This window comes from Gaeumannomyces tritici, assembly GCF_000145635.1.
Source record: "Gaeumannomyces tritici R3-111a-1 unplaced genomic scaffold supercont2.1, whole genome shotgun sequence".
In the NCBI taxonomy this organism is placed as follows: domain Eukaryota; kingdom Fungi; phylum Ascomycota; class Sordariomycetes; order Magnaporthales; family Magnaporthaceae; genus Gaeumannomyces; species Gaeumannomyces tritici.
Window position 1 is genome coordinate 351,092 of NW_008804545.1, and position 14,531 is coordinate 365,622.

General features: G+C 60.3%; 5 protein-coding genes across 5 annotated transcripts; 3 read left to right on the forward strand and 2 right to left on the reverse strand.

The window, feature by feature from the left end:
* Positions 1-193: 193 nt before the first annotated feature.
* On the forward strand, positions 194-901 carry GGTG_00105 (hypothetical protein; the record flags this gene model as incomplete). The annotated part of the gene is made up of 4 exons (XM_009217846.1): positions 194-294; positions 441-596; positions 674-740; positions 809-901. 4 exons carry the CDS (start codon positions 194-196, stop codon positions 899-901), a joined length of 417 nt encoding a protein of 138 aa, XP_009216110.1.
* Positions 902-1,582: 681 nt separating this feature from the next.
* On the forward strand, positions 1,583-4,340 carry GGTG_00106 (pre-mRNA-processing factor 17). Its single transcript, XM_009217847.1, has 2 exons — positions 1,583-2,399; positions 2,468-4,340. The coding sequence occupies exons 1-2, from the start codon at positions 1,773-1,775 to the stop codon at positions 3,440-3,442; spliced, it is 1,602 nt and encodes a 533-aa protein (XP_009216111.1). The 5' UTR covers positions 1,583-1,772; the 3' UTR covers positions 3,443-4,340.
* Positions 4,341-4,629: 289 nt separating this feature from the next.
* GGTG_00107 (hypothetical protein) lies at positions 4,630-6,768 on the forward strand (the record flags this gene model as incomplete). The annotated part of the gene is made up of 5 exons (XM_009217848.1): positions 4,630-4,775; positions 4,871-5,449; positions 5,506-5,790; positions 5,824-5,941; positions 5,977-6,768. The coding sequence occupies 5 exons, from the start codon at positions 4,630-4,632 to the stop codon at positions 6,550-6,552; spliced, it is 1,704 nt and encodes a 567-aa protein (XP_009216112.1). The 3' UTR covers positions 6,553-6,768.
* Positions 6,769-7,427: 659 nt separating this feature from the next.
* Positions 7,428-9,682, reverse strand: GGTG_00108 (hypothetical protein). Its single transcript, XM_009217849.1, has one exon. The coding sequence runs from the start codon at positions 9,508-9,510 to the stop codon at positions 7,762-7,764; it is 1,749 nt and encodes a 582-aa protein (XP_009216113.1). The 5' UTR covers positions 9,511-9,682; the 3' UTR covers positions 7,428-7,761.
* Positions 9,683-9,912: 230 nt separating this feature from the next.
* On the reverse strand, positions 9,913-12,284 carry GGTG_00109 (lysine-specific permease). Its single transcript, XM_009217850.1, has 4 exons — positions 11,340-12,284; positions 10,986-11,269; positions 10,564-10,907; positions 9,913-10,487 (listed from the first exon to the last, which is right to left on the reverse strand). The coding sequence occupies exons 1-4, from the start codon at positions 11,984-11,986 to the stop codon at positions 10,080-10,082; spliced, it is 1,683 nt and encodes a 560-aa protein (XP_009216114.1). The 5' UTR covers positions 11,987-12,284; the 3' UTR covers positions 9,913-10,079.
* Positions 12,285-14,531: the final 2,247 nt, after the last annotated feature.

Genomic DNA, 14,531 nt, shown 5'->3' on the forward strand with positions numbered 1-14,531 from the left:
TTAGACGACCGGCTTTAATCCCTCCCCTCCCGCCGAGGCCCAGACGGCTGCCACCGCGCCACCTCCTCCGATCCCACCTTTGGACGTCCTCGGAACCACCGGCGGGCGATATCCAGTCTTGTTCTGAACCGTCAGAGTCTTGTCGCGACCGTCTGCAGCTCTCGGATCAAGCTTCTATACAAGAGTCGTCACCATGTCCGGGGAAGCGTGGTTGTATTTGTTTGCGGTGTTGGTGAATGCCGTAAACCTGTTCCTGCAGGTCTTCTTCACCATCATGTACAGCGACCTGGAATGGTATGTTTCCCCCACTGGCGCGGGCTGCCCTTGACCCCAAGCCCACGCCGCCCATCTGTTTGCGGCAAGCAAATATCGCGCACTGGCCAGTCGCCCTGGCGAGGGGTCGTCAACACATCAGCTGCTAACCACGATTCGTCCCGCAGCGACTACATCAACCCGATCGACCTCTGCAACCGCCTTAACACCTACATCGTCCCCGAGGCCGCTGTGCATGGATTCTTGACGTTTATATTCCTTATCAACGGATACTGGCTGCCTCTTGTCCTGAACGTGCCGCTCCTGGCGTGGAACATCAAGAAGTGCGTCCCACATCCCCTAGCCGTGCCCCGCGCCGCCATGACCCAAAGCGAAGCTTGATCCACTGACACCTCGATAGGATTGTGGACAACACCCACTTGTTGGATGCCACCGAGATCTTCCGCAAGCTCAACGTCCATAAAAAGGTACGGTTGGCCTCGACAGGGGGGGTGTGCGCCTCGTTGGTGCTCTGATTGCTAACCCTTTCGTATAGGAGTCGTTTATCAAGCTCGGCTTCCACCTAATCATGTTCTTCTTCTACCTCTACAGCATGATTGTGGCTCTGATCAAGGACGAGTCTCATTAAAGGGGGTTAGTTTTGCATGTGGATATGCCTACTCCCCAAGTGGAATTTGGCGATCCTGCATCACTCCTTGGCATAGCCTGCGCAGGAATACGGGCGCATGGTCATGCGGACAGGCTTCCGGGTGCGGTCGGGTCACTTGTCCGAGATGTCGCATCGCCTACTATGCATGCCAGTCCCGCGGAGCAAGGGGATGGCGGCAGTGGAGAAGACAGCGCGAGGCGCACAGGCGCAGGCCGCTGCGCTGCTACGACCGTTCATGAACCTGGCTGGGTGGGATTATCGAGTTACGGCGGGTGGGAGTTGGGGGAAAGGGGCGCTCGTTACGGATATACCTCGCACTGCGATTGTGTTTTGGGTCTCATGTTGTCTCTGGCAGTGTCCAAGTGTCGGAGAAATATTTATTTACTTGGCGACGAAGTGCATACCTAGATGTAATACCTACTATCCGAGACGGGCCGACTGGGCCGCCGTTTGTATCAAAACCGCTGTTGGAATAGCTGGCTGGCAGAGGAGACTGGAGACTGAGTGGGCGCACGTGACAAGCCACGATATGAACACGCAGCGCATCATCATGGATGGAAGTTAAAGTGATGCGACCGTGCGTCACACGCGAAAATGGGTGGGGCGGCGACGGCTCCGCTAACCTAAAATATACGTACACCCAATGCCGGCGTTGAAGCTGCAGCGCGCGCCTGGTTTTGGCGTCCATTTTGAGCAACGAGCAACTGCGACAGCCCGGCCCAAAAGACACCCGCAAGAGCAACCAAAGCAGCCAGATCTTGTCCCCAGACCTGCCCTCCAGAGCGCAGACTCAGCAGCGAGATCAGAAACAGGATACGTCCTTGGAGCAACCAGCCCGCCCAACTCCACCATGTCTGGGTTCAGCGAGTACGCACCAAACATGGTGCCGACCGACGCCCTCGTGCTCAGGACCGAGGCGGAGCCGGCGCACGAGCTGGTGCAGTACACGGGCGAGGACCTCGCGCGCCCGAGGCTCGGCCCCGCGAACCCGTTCCGCGACGACTCGGCGCCGCTCAAGCGCAAGAACGTGCTCACGGGCTACGCGCAGGAGACCTTTGTGTCGGAGCACACGTTCCGCAGCAAGCACCGGGCCGTCGAGCGGCGCGGCGGGCCCGAGCGCGAGTTCCAGTCGGGCGCCGACGTCAAGGCCGAGGCCGCCAAGCTGCGCAGGACGCGCGAAGGCAAGGGCAGCGCGCTCGTGGCCGAGGGCGACGGCGAGTACATGGGGCCCTGGGCCGCCTACAAGCCCAAGCAGGGGCAGGAGGTCGACGTCGACGACCACGAGCTGGCGAGCGACGAGGAGTACGAGGTCGTCGAGGTCGAGGAGAGCGACGACGACGTGATCGAGAGCGGCACCGTCGTCAAGGCCCCCGCCGAGGCCCTGTCGCGGCGGAAGGAGGTCGAGGACCAGGGAGCCGAGACCACAACATTTCACGGCTCCGAGCTGCACGACTACCAAGGGAGAACATATATGCATGTGAGTACTTGCTGCCTTATTTACTTTACTATGCAGGCGTTCTGGGTGCTGACCTCCCCTCTCTATAGGTTCCCCAAGACCTCGACATCGACCTGCGCAAGGAGCCAGGCGGCACAACGAATTTCATCCCCAAGAAGCTGGTCCACACGTGGAAACACCACACCAAGGCCATCACCTCGCTCAACTTCTTCCCCGGGTCTGGGCATCTTCTTCTCTCTGGCAGCGCGGATTCTACCGTCAAGATATGGGATGTTTACCACTCGCGGGAGCTGCTGCGCACATATTCTGGCCACACCAAATCGCTCTCGGATGTCACATTCAACACACATGGAGAGAAATTCCTGACGGCGTCGTTTGACCGCATGATGAAGCTGTGGGACACCGAGACTGGCCAGTGTATCTCCAAGTTCACAACGGGCAAGACGCCGCACGTCATCCGCTTCAACCCGACGGCGGAGCTCGGGCACGAGTTCGTGGTCGGCATGTCGGACAACAAGATTGTGCAGTTCGACACGCGGGCGGGCAACGAGCCGGTGCAGGAGTACGACCACCACTTGGGCCCGGTCAACACCATCACCTTTGTGGACGACGGTCGTCGGTTCATGACGACGTCGGACGACCGGACGCTGCGTGCGTGGGAGTACGGCTTCGGCGTGCCCATCAAGTACATCGCCGAGCCGTACCTGTTCGCCATGACGCGGTCGGCCACGCACCCGTCGGGCAAGTACGTGGCCTTCCAGAGCTCCGACAACCAGATCACCGTCTACTCGAGCAACGACAAGTTCCGCCAGAACCGCAAGAAGAGCTATCGCGGTCACAACAACGCCGGCAGCGCCATCGACATCGACATCAGCCCCGACGGCCAGTTCCTCGCCAGCGGCGACACGGGGGGCTACATTGTCTTTTGGGACTGGAAGGGCTGCAAGATGTACCACAAGATCCAGGCCGAGACGGGCTCGGTGAGCTGCGTCAAGTGGCATCCCCAGGAAACCAGCAAGGTTGTCTCTGGTGGCGCGTCGGGAGATATCAAGTTCTGGGATTAGAAGAGTTTGGCAGCTGGTACTTGTCCTTTTTTGTTTTGCCCTTGAGGTTTGTTTTGGATGTTAGCGTTTGGCGTTCAGATCGGAATTTTATCACCTGGGCCTCTTGGACGGCACCATATTCCCACCATTTGCTGTTTCAACTCTTGAGCCTCGCCACCCCTGCTAGCCTACTTCCTCAACGTCCTCTTGGACTGGCCTTTTCAGCTTTTATAATTTGCAGCCTAGCCGTCCTGCAATCACGCACGGAGCACGGTAGCGAAGCCTACTTGGACATGCGCTCGGAGACAGCTCGGCCGACGTGCCAGCAATCACTCAATCGCCTTGTGACGACCGCGATGGGCCTTTTGAGGGCACTCGCCCACAGATGGCAGCTCCGAGATCAGAGGAGACGGACAATAACGACAATATATGGGTTCCAGGGCTCTCTCCCACCCTTCCACAACTCACATGTCGCTCTTTCTGTCGTCTCGTCCGTCCGTTCTGCGCCATGTCCGCCAACATGGAGCTGCGGCCGATTCGCTAGTGCAGTTCGCTGCTTCAAGACCAGATGCCGGCGGCGCCGGGCGCGGGCGATCAGCCCCAACTGCCATGCGCCTGTCTAACCAGGATCCATGGCGTCCCGGGCCTCGCCTCCCTCCCCAGGGCCGTGCCATGCATGGGCTACCGTCTAGTAGTCTACCGATGCGCTCGTTGCCTGGGGTTGGCCCTAGTCTTGGGCCCTGCTTCCGCGAACAGTTATCTGGACATGAAGGCCCCTCCTCCATCCACCACCCGCTATTGGCAAACCGCCCCTACGCTATTGACAATGGGGGACACATCCACGACTTGTTGTGCTGCTCGCGGCCGCCCTCGGCCTCGTGCAGCCGACGACGCGAGGACACCGTCTCGAAGACCGCAGCCCCTCCCGGCCGCCGCCGCCAGCCGAGGGGCCCGGCAGCGACACGACGACGACGACGACCAGGTTCGGCGCCACGGGCCTGCCCGGGTGGCTCGTTGCCCCGTCCCCGTCCGCGTCTGGCCGCCTCGACAGGCGGGCGCTCGCGTGCACCAATGGGGCCAACTACTACTTCAAGGACCCGACGCAGGCCTGCCCGCAGTGCGGCGCCTGCTGCGCCAACGGAAAGTGCGCGGCCAACTTTGGGAGCTGCTGCCCGGACGACTCGTCCACCATCTGTGCCTACGGCTACATGTGCTGCGCCGGCGCGTCGTCGCCGCCGTCGGGCGGCCCGTCAAAGTGCTGCTACGCCGACACGTCCTTTTGCTGCCCCACAGCCGACTCGGGCTGCTGCATGAACGACCAGATGTGCGGGACGAACGGGTGCGAGGGGACCGCGTGAGTCTCTCTGGTGCACTCCTACGGATGGGGAGGGCGCCCTCAAAGCATATAAGAATGGTGCTGACGTGAACCTCATTGCTGCCGGAAAACAGCTCGTTCGTCGTGCAGAGCGCCACGACAACGACCACGCTGTACACGACCAACTACACGGCCACCATCACCACCACCTCCACCGCGTTCAGCACCTTTTTGCAGACGTCCATGCAGCTCCTGACCACCAACGTGACTAGCGGCGGCGTGGCAACCGCAACGTCGACAGTTTATGTCAAGTCCACGAGGTACATCAAACGTGACGTTCCTGAGCTCGCTGCCCCATCGGCTGCACCCGCCGTCGCCCGAGATGGCGGCGGAGCACCCGCGAGGCCAGAGCCGTCGGCACCGCCGCCGCCCCTGACCGCCGCCCCGGCATCCCCCGCATCTGCAGCCATCCACGACGGGCTGGCGGCCATGGGGCTGGTGCGGAAGCGCACCGTCACCTCGGTCGTGTACACCTACTCGTTCGTGTGGGTCGGCGTCCCCGGCGCCACGACCGTCACCAAGCTCGTGGTCCTGCCGGTGACAAGCCTCGTCAACTCGACGTCGACGGTCACAAACACCATCATCTCCGACGCCAGCGTCGCCGTCACCGTCACCTCCACCATCACCGTCGACACCCTGGCCGCCGCCACCGTGTCGGCCGTCCTCGAATTACCCTCACGGCCACCGCGGCGTCCTTGGACCGGATCAGGGCTCCCGACCCGACCGCGACCACCAACGGGACCATCCCGGCTGTGGGGGCCGGCGCGGCGGCGACGGGTGCCCCGGGCGGCGACGGGTTCGACAGCGCTTCGCAGGGGACCAGCCCGACCGCGGCCGATAGTGGACCCGGCAGCAGCAGCGGCGTGAAGGGGAACGGGACGACGGAAAGCGCGCACCCAGCTGCGCCGCCGCCGCCGCCGCCGGGGCTCGGCGCAGCGGCCAAGGCATGGCAAGTCGAGCAACCGAGACCGATGCGTGGAGCCCTGCGTGCCATGTGACTAGCACTTATTTTTTCCCCTAACCGTAGGATCGGCGCCGGCGCGGCCGTGGCCGGGCTGGCCTTCCTGGGCCTCGCCCTGATCCTCATCCGGCGGCACCGCGCCAACAACAGCCGCTACAGCAGCACCCCGGCCGCCGCGGCGCTGGTCATCGGAAGCCCCAAGCTGATCCCGAACGGGAGGCGGGCCCGCCCTACGGCACCGGCAGCTCCACGGCCAAGAACGGCGGCAGCTGGATGCTACCAGTACGGCTCCCGCCGCCGCCGCCGCTCCCTCCCCCTGTCCCGCCGCGACACCCAGCCAACACCCCGGGAGGTTTCCCGGCGTGGCTGACCGAGGCGGCCGCGAGCAGGTCCGCCATCTCGCTCGGCGGGCTGGCCCGGCACGTCTCCAACGCCGGCGGCGGTCCGCGGCAGTCGTCGGCCGTCTACTCCGTTTCCGACTACGGCGATGGTGTCGGCGGTGTCGGTGTCGGCGTCGGCCCATACGACCCCGCCATGGCGCCGCAGCCGCTGGCCGGGCCGCCGCTGGTGGACGTGGGGCCGAGGAGGTGGACGGTCGAGATGGACTCGTCGGCCGAGTCGCTCGGCGCAGCCAGCTCCGAGCGCACCTTTGGCGCCGGCCCCGTATACGACCCGGCCCGCTACATGGAGGCGGCGGTTCCGGCGGCTGCGGCGGGGAGTGAGACGGGCTGCTCGCGGGAGCTGCGCGAGGCGCCGGGGCAGGCGAGGCCACTGCTTGGGTCGTATGGGAGGTGATTGAGTGGTGGGCGGGATGGGCGGTATAGGGAAATTGAAACCTTGGCTCCAAAAGTTGGGGGTTGCTTTGTTTTTGCGAAGGGTTGTTGGTGCGCGTCTGTGCGATATCTTGCCGTTTGCACTTTCCTTGTACCTATAGTCGGACTCTACTGGTTTTTTTATCCGTAGCAAACCCCAAACATCTAACTGATACTATATGTATCCCTAGAATTGTCGCTTCATCGTCACTTCAGGTTGCTCCTCACCAAGGTGCAACAAGGTCAGCGAGTTTGCACACTTAGCCATCTAATCAAACCACCGGGAGCTGCATTGACCAGCCCTTCACAATCCATGGATTCTTTCGCCGCTGGTTTTATCCTACCTTCGTAGCCTCCCGGCAAGTCCCCCATCCCCGTTCCCGCCACTCGCGGCCGAGCCAAAACCATTTGCCTGCCTGGCCAATATCACATCACGTTCCTGCCCGCACGTCCGGCCCCAGGGCGAGGTCTACAGCTCCGCTTCTGGATGCGTAACATCTGCGCGCCCATGACGGCTTCAAGCGGGGAGGCCGGCTAGGGTGGGCCCGGCATGGCGCGTATGACGGCCATGTAGGAGTATGGCTCAGGCCCGACGACCACCAGGCCACTTTTCACAGTAGCCAGACTCGACAAGCGAACAAAGTCAAAGAAGAGCTTTATGTAGCTTGGCCCGTGTGCCGGGCCTTGACGGCAGTCTCGATTGAGAAGGCGCTTTGCAAAAAAAACGTTCATCGTATCAACCAACGCCAAGCACCGTGGTGATTCCTTGATATTGCAAATTCCGCAAAGGATATAATAAATACTAAAAAGAAAAAAAAAGGCAAAAACCTCACTCGGCTGTCGTGAAACAGCGTCGTTACGAAAACCCGCACTGGCTGGATTTTGCTGGCTCTAAAATCGCCGTCACTAGACGGATTCGAATCAGCGAGCTTGGGGTTTCCTGGCCCTCACCCGTGGAAGACGGTTGTGACTTTGCGCCACGGTTTTCACCCGCTCGACCACCCGGTTTGCTGCTGTGAGCTGTTGGAAACCAGACAGCCAGCCGTGCATATAAGGCGCAATGGGCAGCAGAGGATCGTTCAGGTTTGATATTGGTAATTTTGCGGATGGTGGGTATCGCTTGGTAAAGAAAGGAAAAAAAAAACAGTCTATAAACTTTTCATCTCGCCAATCAGAGAGCCCTCCCCCAAACTTATGAGCGCTCGTCGATGCTGCCAACGGTGTATCCCCTTGCAACACCGCTCCTTCCCTCCTCCACCGCCGCACTCCGCTCCTCCGTGTCAAAGTCGCTCCCGAGGCCGGTCCAGGTCCTCTGCGAGCGCAGGAACTCGGCCCCCGGGCTGACCACGCCGTTGATGGTCGCGACCTCGGCCTTTGGCCGCAGCGCCAGCGCGCTCGATCCCGTGCCGTCCGGTTTGTCCCCCGCGCCGGCGTCCGCCTGCCGGCCGCCTTTCGGTGCAGCCCGCATCGGCCGGCTGCGACTGACGAGCTTTCCTGTCCGCAGGTCGAACTCGGGAGGTGCCGATTCATCGTCGTCGTCATCGCCGTCGACATCGTCGTTGATGTCTGCCTCGGCAGATTCGTCGTTTCGTGACGGCTCGACTGCTGCTTCCCTCGCATCGGGCTCCTTGACGCCCTCGATTCCGCCCCACCAGCGCTCGCCCCATATCCTCTCGTCGTCCTTCATCAGGGCGACCTCCAGCTCGAACGGGGTGATGGCGGCCCTGTAGAAGGAGGCGTCGTCCTCGACCAGGCTGCTCTCCCAGCACCCGACCACCACCCAGCCGTCGATCTCGGCAAAGTTGGCCAGCTTGGCGGGGTTCAGCTTCCCGACCACGACGGTGTAGCTCTTCTTGCCGGCCGCGGCGATGCGCTTCCGGATGGCGTCCAGCGATGACATGTAGTTTGCGACCGAGAGCGTGTTGACCAGGATGCCGATGATGCCCGCCGTCGACAGCGTCAGGAGCTTGGCGTACCGCCGCCCGAGCAGCCGGCGGGTGAACTGGGCGACCGAGGATGCGTCGGACAGGTGTGAGGATGAGGAGTCGGCCGGCGCTGGCGTCGGGAAGATGCGCAGAGACTTTACCCGCGTAGACAGGGCGAGGAGCAACGAGGTTGGGGGTGAGGATATGTGGAAAATATCGTGCTGGCCGAGGTCGACCCCTGACGACCCCTCGCAGTCGAGAGCGGTGCCGTCGGCGTCCAGAACCGTCCTGTTTGGGAGCTTCCCTGTGGAATTGCGGACGACCGACGTCGACAGGGCGTTTACGTAGCCGCGCTCCTTCAGGCGGAGGAACAGAGATGACAGGTGGTCCTGATATGTCACGTCGGCCATCAGAACGACCCTGCTCTCCTTTTCAGGGAACTCCTTCTCAAAGGCTTCCAAGACGGCGTCGTGGCCCAGGCGGTGCTTGGTGAAGACGTGTATGACGGGTAGCCTAGAAGTCGGAGACAGACACGAGCGGCCGTAGTGCACAACCACGTCGGCATCGACATGCTCGGCCGCGACCTCGTCGACGCAGCAGGCGCTGTACGACGTGTCTGCCAAGATGTATATCCTCTCCTCTTCCTGAGCCGTCGCCTGTGGCGCAGCCGGTGCGCAGCCTGCAGCGGTAGTAGGGGCAGAGCTGGCTCCTTGGCTTAGAGCAGCCTCGGCCGGAGGAGTGGCGTTGGAGCGCAAGACAGCCAGCGCGTCCTTGAGGAGGGCAACGACCGCGGGGGCGTCGCAGAGCATGTGGTCGGGGAACTGGAGGGCGACGCGGCGGCGGCGGCCATTGTAGATCTCGCGGGCGGTCCGCTCAACCTCGTAGACTGCCGAGAGGTCCTCGGCCGTCGCGCGCTCCTCCTGGCCTGTGTCCTTGGGTGCGGCATCGTCGACGTGCTCGAAGAGGTGCTCGGCCGAGGTCGAAAGCGCCGGGGGCGCCGTCAGCTGGTCAACCATGGGTGGGATACTAGTTGGTCCTTGCGACGAACTCGAGTTATCAATTCATCCCCCTGAAATCCAAACCTTCTTCTGCGACTTGAAATTTGTGAACAGGCAAGCTACGCACGCACAGTGGGGTGCTGAAATGCGCGCCAGTGAAAATCGCCGATGCTATGCGGGGTAGCTTCTGTCGTCGCCTGACGTAATGGTGCCCCGTCAATGCCTCCTTTGTTAGTCCAAAGTGGGCTGTCGAAGAAACAAAGGCTTCACAAGAGCTTGGACGAGTGTTCCGAGGTGTGAATGTTACAACACCCTATGCACTGCCGTGCTATAGTCACTTTTTTCCGAGCCCTCGATCGCGCCACGCCTCGCGGCAGTTCTCGAAAGTATCGCAATGCCTGCCATTGGGAGTCACACAGGCACAAGTATTCAACATGATTATGATTAAGAAAAAATATAAAGAAAACCAGAGATGCTTCTTTATATACAGGCAATGGTCGCATGATATAGTACAATCGGATATCGCGTAAAACTCGCTGATAGCCAAACCAGAACACCCAAAAAAATGCTTGATCAACACCAACTTTTTAGTCAAACAGGAAAGCAAAAACCTTTCCGTACCAGGTGGTGGGCGTCTCGTCGGGCCACTCTATGCCGTCGAGGTCCTTGCGGCCGGTGAGCAGGTCGGCGTCGTGGGGCTTGACAAAGGGCGTGCGCGTCCAGAGCTTGTGGCCGACGTAGAGGACGGCGAAGAGGATGAGGCTGATGTAGGCGACGAAAAAGGCGGACGTGTTCCAGGGCATGAAGGAGGTGAAGCCCTGGGTCAGGATGATGATCATGTTGAAGACGACGCCGTACCACGAGAACCAGACGCCCATCGGGGACTTGTACGGCAGGCTGTCGTGGGAGATGCCCTGGGCCTCGAGGGCGCGCACGAAGGCGATGTGCGAGACGCCGATAGACGTCCACGAGATGAAGCCAGCTACGCCCGAGATCTGGATGCATGCGATATGGGTATTAGTTTTTTTCTCTGCTGCGTGGTTGCGTAGACTTCAGAGGGTGGCAACTCACGTTCATCAGCCACTCAAACACCTTCTTGGCCGACTCGGTCGTGTTCATGAAGCCCAGGAGGCCAAAGACGGCGGTGCAGCAGACGGCATAGTACGGGACGCCCTTGGTGCTCGTGCGCATCAAGAAGGCGGGGGCCAGGCGCTCCTGGGCGAGACCGACGAGGATGCGCGAGCCCGAGTAGACGTTCGAGTTGGCGGCGCTTAGAACGACGGTCAGGAGCACGGCGTTTATGATGTGCGGCAGCACCTGCACACCGGCGAGGTCGGCGGCGATGACGAAGGGGGAGGCGGTGGCGTCTGAGCTGCCATTCTCGTTTGCTAGGAGCTTGTTGTCGTAGGGAACCACTGCCGCGGGAATCTTGTTAGTTTCTGGGCTCTACCGCCCGTGTTTATCCATGAGACGAAAGGAAGATGAAAGCTTACAAAGGCCGATGAAGAAGACGGTAAGAACAAAGAAGATGAGAATACGCCAAAAGGTCTTGCGGATGGCGGCAGGGACCGTCTTGCGGGGGTTGGCCGTCTCGCCTGCGGCGATGCCGACCAACTCGGTGCCCTGGTACGAGAAACCGGCCTGGATAAGAACAGCCCAGAAGCCAACAAACTTGGCAAGGCTGTCGTTGTCCTCCACGAGGTACGGGGCGAAGGCTCCGGGGCTCTTCCACGTGTTGAAGCCCAGGTAGCCGTGCTGTCCCGCGCCGGCGTCGATGCTAAACGGCAAGGTTAGCCAGAGGTTAAGACCGTTTGAATCCGCATGGATATTTTCTGGGTCTCGCTTACCAGATACCAAACAAAATGAAGCCGACGACGGTGATAACCTTGATCAGAGCCAGCCAGAACTCAACCTCGCCGTAAAAGTTGACGGGTAGGAAGTTGAGGACGGTAATGGCGACCCAAAAGACGGAAACGAAAATGTTCAGGTTGGCCTCGGGGGCCCAGTACTGGATGATAAGGCCGCTGATGGTAACCTCGAGGGCAAAGGTGATGGCCCAAGAGAACCAGTAGATCCAGCCCATAGCAAAGCCCAGGCTCCTGTCGACGAAGCGGCCGGCGTAGACGGTGAAGCCGCCGGATACCGGCAAAAACGTGGCCATCTCGGCGAGGGCGACCATGACGCTGTAGACCAGGGTGCCGACGAAGGCGTAGGCGATCAGGGCGCCGGCCGGGCCGGCCTTGCTGATGGCGCCGCCGGAGCCGATGAAGAGCCCCGTGCCGATGGTGCCGCCGAGGGCGATCATCTGCAGGTGGCGCGACTGCAGGCTGCGCTTGAGCTGAGCCGTCGACCCCTGCTCCATCGACTGCTTCTCGACATCGTGGGCGCCGCCGTCATCGGAGCCCGAGGTCTTGGGCTTGCCGCCGTCGGCCTTGAGCACGGGCACGGCTGCTATGGCGTCATCAGCGCCGCCGTCCTTTAGTAGTGCGCCCATTATTGCTAGAGGGACCCTGGTCAAGCGGCGATTTGTCCTTGAGGCGGGGGAGGGAGGGAAGAAGCACGCGAGGGGGAAGGACGCCGATGAGATGCGGAGGGCGGGGAGCCTGGTTGGCTTATGGAGCAGCAGCACAGGACAACAAATGGAAAGCAGTGCCTCGTCCTTCTAGCTAACTATTAGCAACACAATACCACCTACGCTGGGGCAGCCGTGGGGATTTAAGGGGCACCCGAAGCGCGGCCGACCCCCAGTGGGACCATCATGTTGCCATCGAGTCATCGCCCATCGCAGCGAGAAATTTGCGAAATTTTCTGCTCCGAGCTTGCCTCTTCGCACCCACCGGGCAACCTCCACTACAGATCACCTCCACCCATTGGGAGCAACATAACGCGCGCACCACGCGACATTGTGGACCTTCGGTGAAGCTCCGGACCCAATCCGGCTTGCTCGCCACCAGCACCATGCAGGATTTTTTTCGGCCGGGCTGGAGTTCTTATCTCTGGGGTGATCTATGATCTGCATTCGTGGTGTTGTTTCGGCGTGCCCAACGTTCAACGTTGCAGTGTCGGGCACGCCGTCTGTCACTTGGTGGCGTGCATATTTTCTTTTTTTTCTTCATGGACCAATGTCCGTATTGTGGCCGTGTCTAGTAGTGCTCGCCGTGGGGCCAAGTCGGTTCCCGTCGGGCCAGCCCGGGTCTTTTTCAGCCCCTGGAGGCTTGGCACGGCACAGCCAAGTCAAAACTCCATCCCACGTCGAAGAGGGAGCAGAAGGGGTAGACGACGAGCAAACGACGAGCAACCCGCTCAAAACAATACATGCCATCGGCATTACGCATGCTCCCCCAACCGACAGATTTGGGATCCATCTCGCCAGTGGGGTTCAATCTGTGAATCTGTGTCCTTCCTTCCCCACCCTGACACGGCTATCGTATCCATCACAAATTTCGAGCTCTCGCCACCACCCTCGATCCGACCCCACGTTATGCATAATGCAGTCGACCTTATCTATCTCTCCAGGGAACATGGCTTCGGGGGCCAACCCGAGCAGTTTAGTCCGAGAGCATGCGCCGACTCTGCCTGTCAGCATCAAATCTCCGGTTGTTGTCGTGCTCGCTGTGGGTTCTGGCTGCTTGCTCGGATCTAGAACTTTATTCGTCCCAATGTCGCCATTCCGGGCGTGCTTGACGACCCGAGATACACAGTAGATTGTCTAGAGCGAAGAGCCAAGATAACCATGCCCGTTTGCTCCCGCTCCAACGGCCGAACAAATCCATGGGATATCAATCCATGCAAAATTCCAATCGCAAAGGCAAACGCTCAAACAGTCGACCGCTGGCCCGCCGTGCCGACCCCTCATCCCGAGCTATCGAATAAGGTCAACAAGCCTAACGTGCTTTGGGGCCTCGCCCGGTCCTCGCACAGCCCGGACCCTTGCCTTAAAATTTCGCCTCCCCAGTTCCATCTCTGGAAACAACTGGTAGCCAGCTGGAAGCACAGCAGTTCATTCACAGGCGAGGGTTGCCTTTGGGATCGAGAACCCTCCCGCTCGGACGGGCTCGCATGTGGCCCGACACTTTGACGATAGAACCGTGGGCTCGAATTGACAAGAAAATACACCATCGTCGACGTTTAGATTCGATCCCTTAGGACCATGTAGGAAAAGACACGTCAAGCCAAGATGCCAAAAGACTCTGCCGGGTCGCCATCCTCATTTGTTTCGTTTTAAATGGGATTTCAAGCTTTCCAATCACCGTAAACAAATCACATAATCATCGAATAGCGACTGCCGGCTCCCATGGCCGGAATTATTCTGTAACAAGTCCCCGGGCTTCTGGTACAGGCGCCATCGAGACCTGCTAGTCTCGTGTTCTTTTTATTATACTCTGGCCTCACAGGTCCTTTGGCTGCTCGTTTCCCATTTCATATGACCCCAAATTAAAAACTCGCCCACAATAACCGAAAACGGAAACGCGATGCTGATGAAGACAAATTAGGCTTAACACTGACGCGGCCTGCTGTCCGGTAGTTGTCGGGTTCCAGCGGTATGGCGGTTATTCCTATCCACCTTATCCTCCCGGTCTAGGTCAAGCGGCAGGGCGGGAAGAGCCGCGGACGCGCCGGACTAGACAGAGATCAAGGGTTCAATGCCAGGACCAAAGCATGAGAAACTGCAGACCAGAGGGAGAGCTCGGAGCCGGTCACCAAATGGAAGTCTCCAGGGCACGGACGATGCAAACGAACCCATGTTTTCTTCCTGGCCCATCTGCCGTCTGCCCGGATCTGCCATCTCGCCGCCCTGTTCTTGGCTTCTAGCACAGACTATCCCAGCACTGTCCGCCAAGGGCGCAGTTCCTCTCCTGCACCGCGAAACAAGCATCTGGCCAAGCCATTGTGGCGGCATGGCGTTTACTGCATGACCAAACAAACACTGCTCCCCGCGGCTCGGCTCAATATCGCACCAGAAACTTCATATTATCACTTTATTCTTGTATACATGCTACCTCGAACACATGAGGACGCGCGCCCGTCACTCCCCCCCC

Excerpts from the sequence above, each read along its gene's own strand:
- GGTG_00108 (XM_009217849.1), bottom strand. The coding sequence starts at position 9,510 with ATGGTTGACCAGCTGACGGCGCCCCCGGCGCTTTCGACCTCGGCCGAG.
- GGTG_00106 (XM_009217847.1), top strand. The coding sequence starts at position 1,773 with ATGTCTGGGTTCAGCGAGTACGCACCAAACATGGTGCCGACCGACGCC. Across the intron at positions 2,400-2,467 it reads AAGGGAGAACATATATGCAT|GTTCCCCAAGACCTCGACAT; the intron begins GTGAGTACTTGC and ends CCCTCTCTATAG.
- GGTG_00109 (XM_009217850.1), bottom strand. The coding sequence starts at position 11,986 with ATGGGCGCACTACTAAAGGACGGCGGCGCTGATGACGCCATAGCAGCC. Across the intron at positions 10,908-10,985 it reads CGTCTTCTTCATCGGCCTTT|TGGTTCCCTACGACAACAAG; the intron begins GTAAGCTTTCAT and ends TTCCCGCGGCAG. Across the intron at positions 10,488-10,563 it reads TGTTTGAGTGGCTGATGAAC|ATCTCGGGCGTAGCTGGCTT; the intron begins GTGAGTTGCCAC and ends GCATGCATCCAG.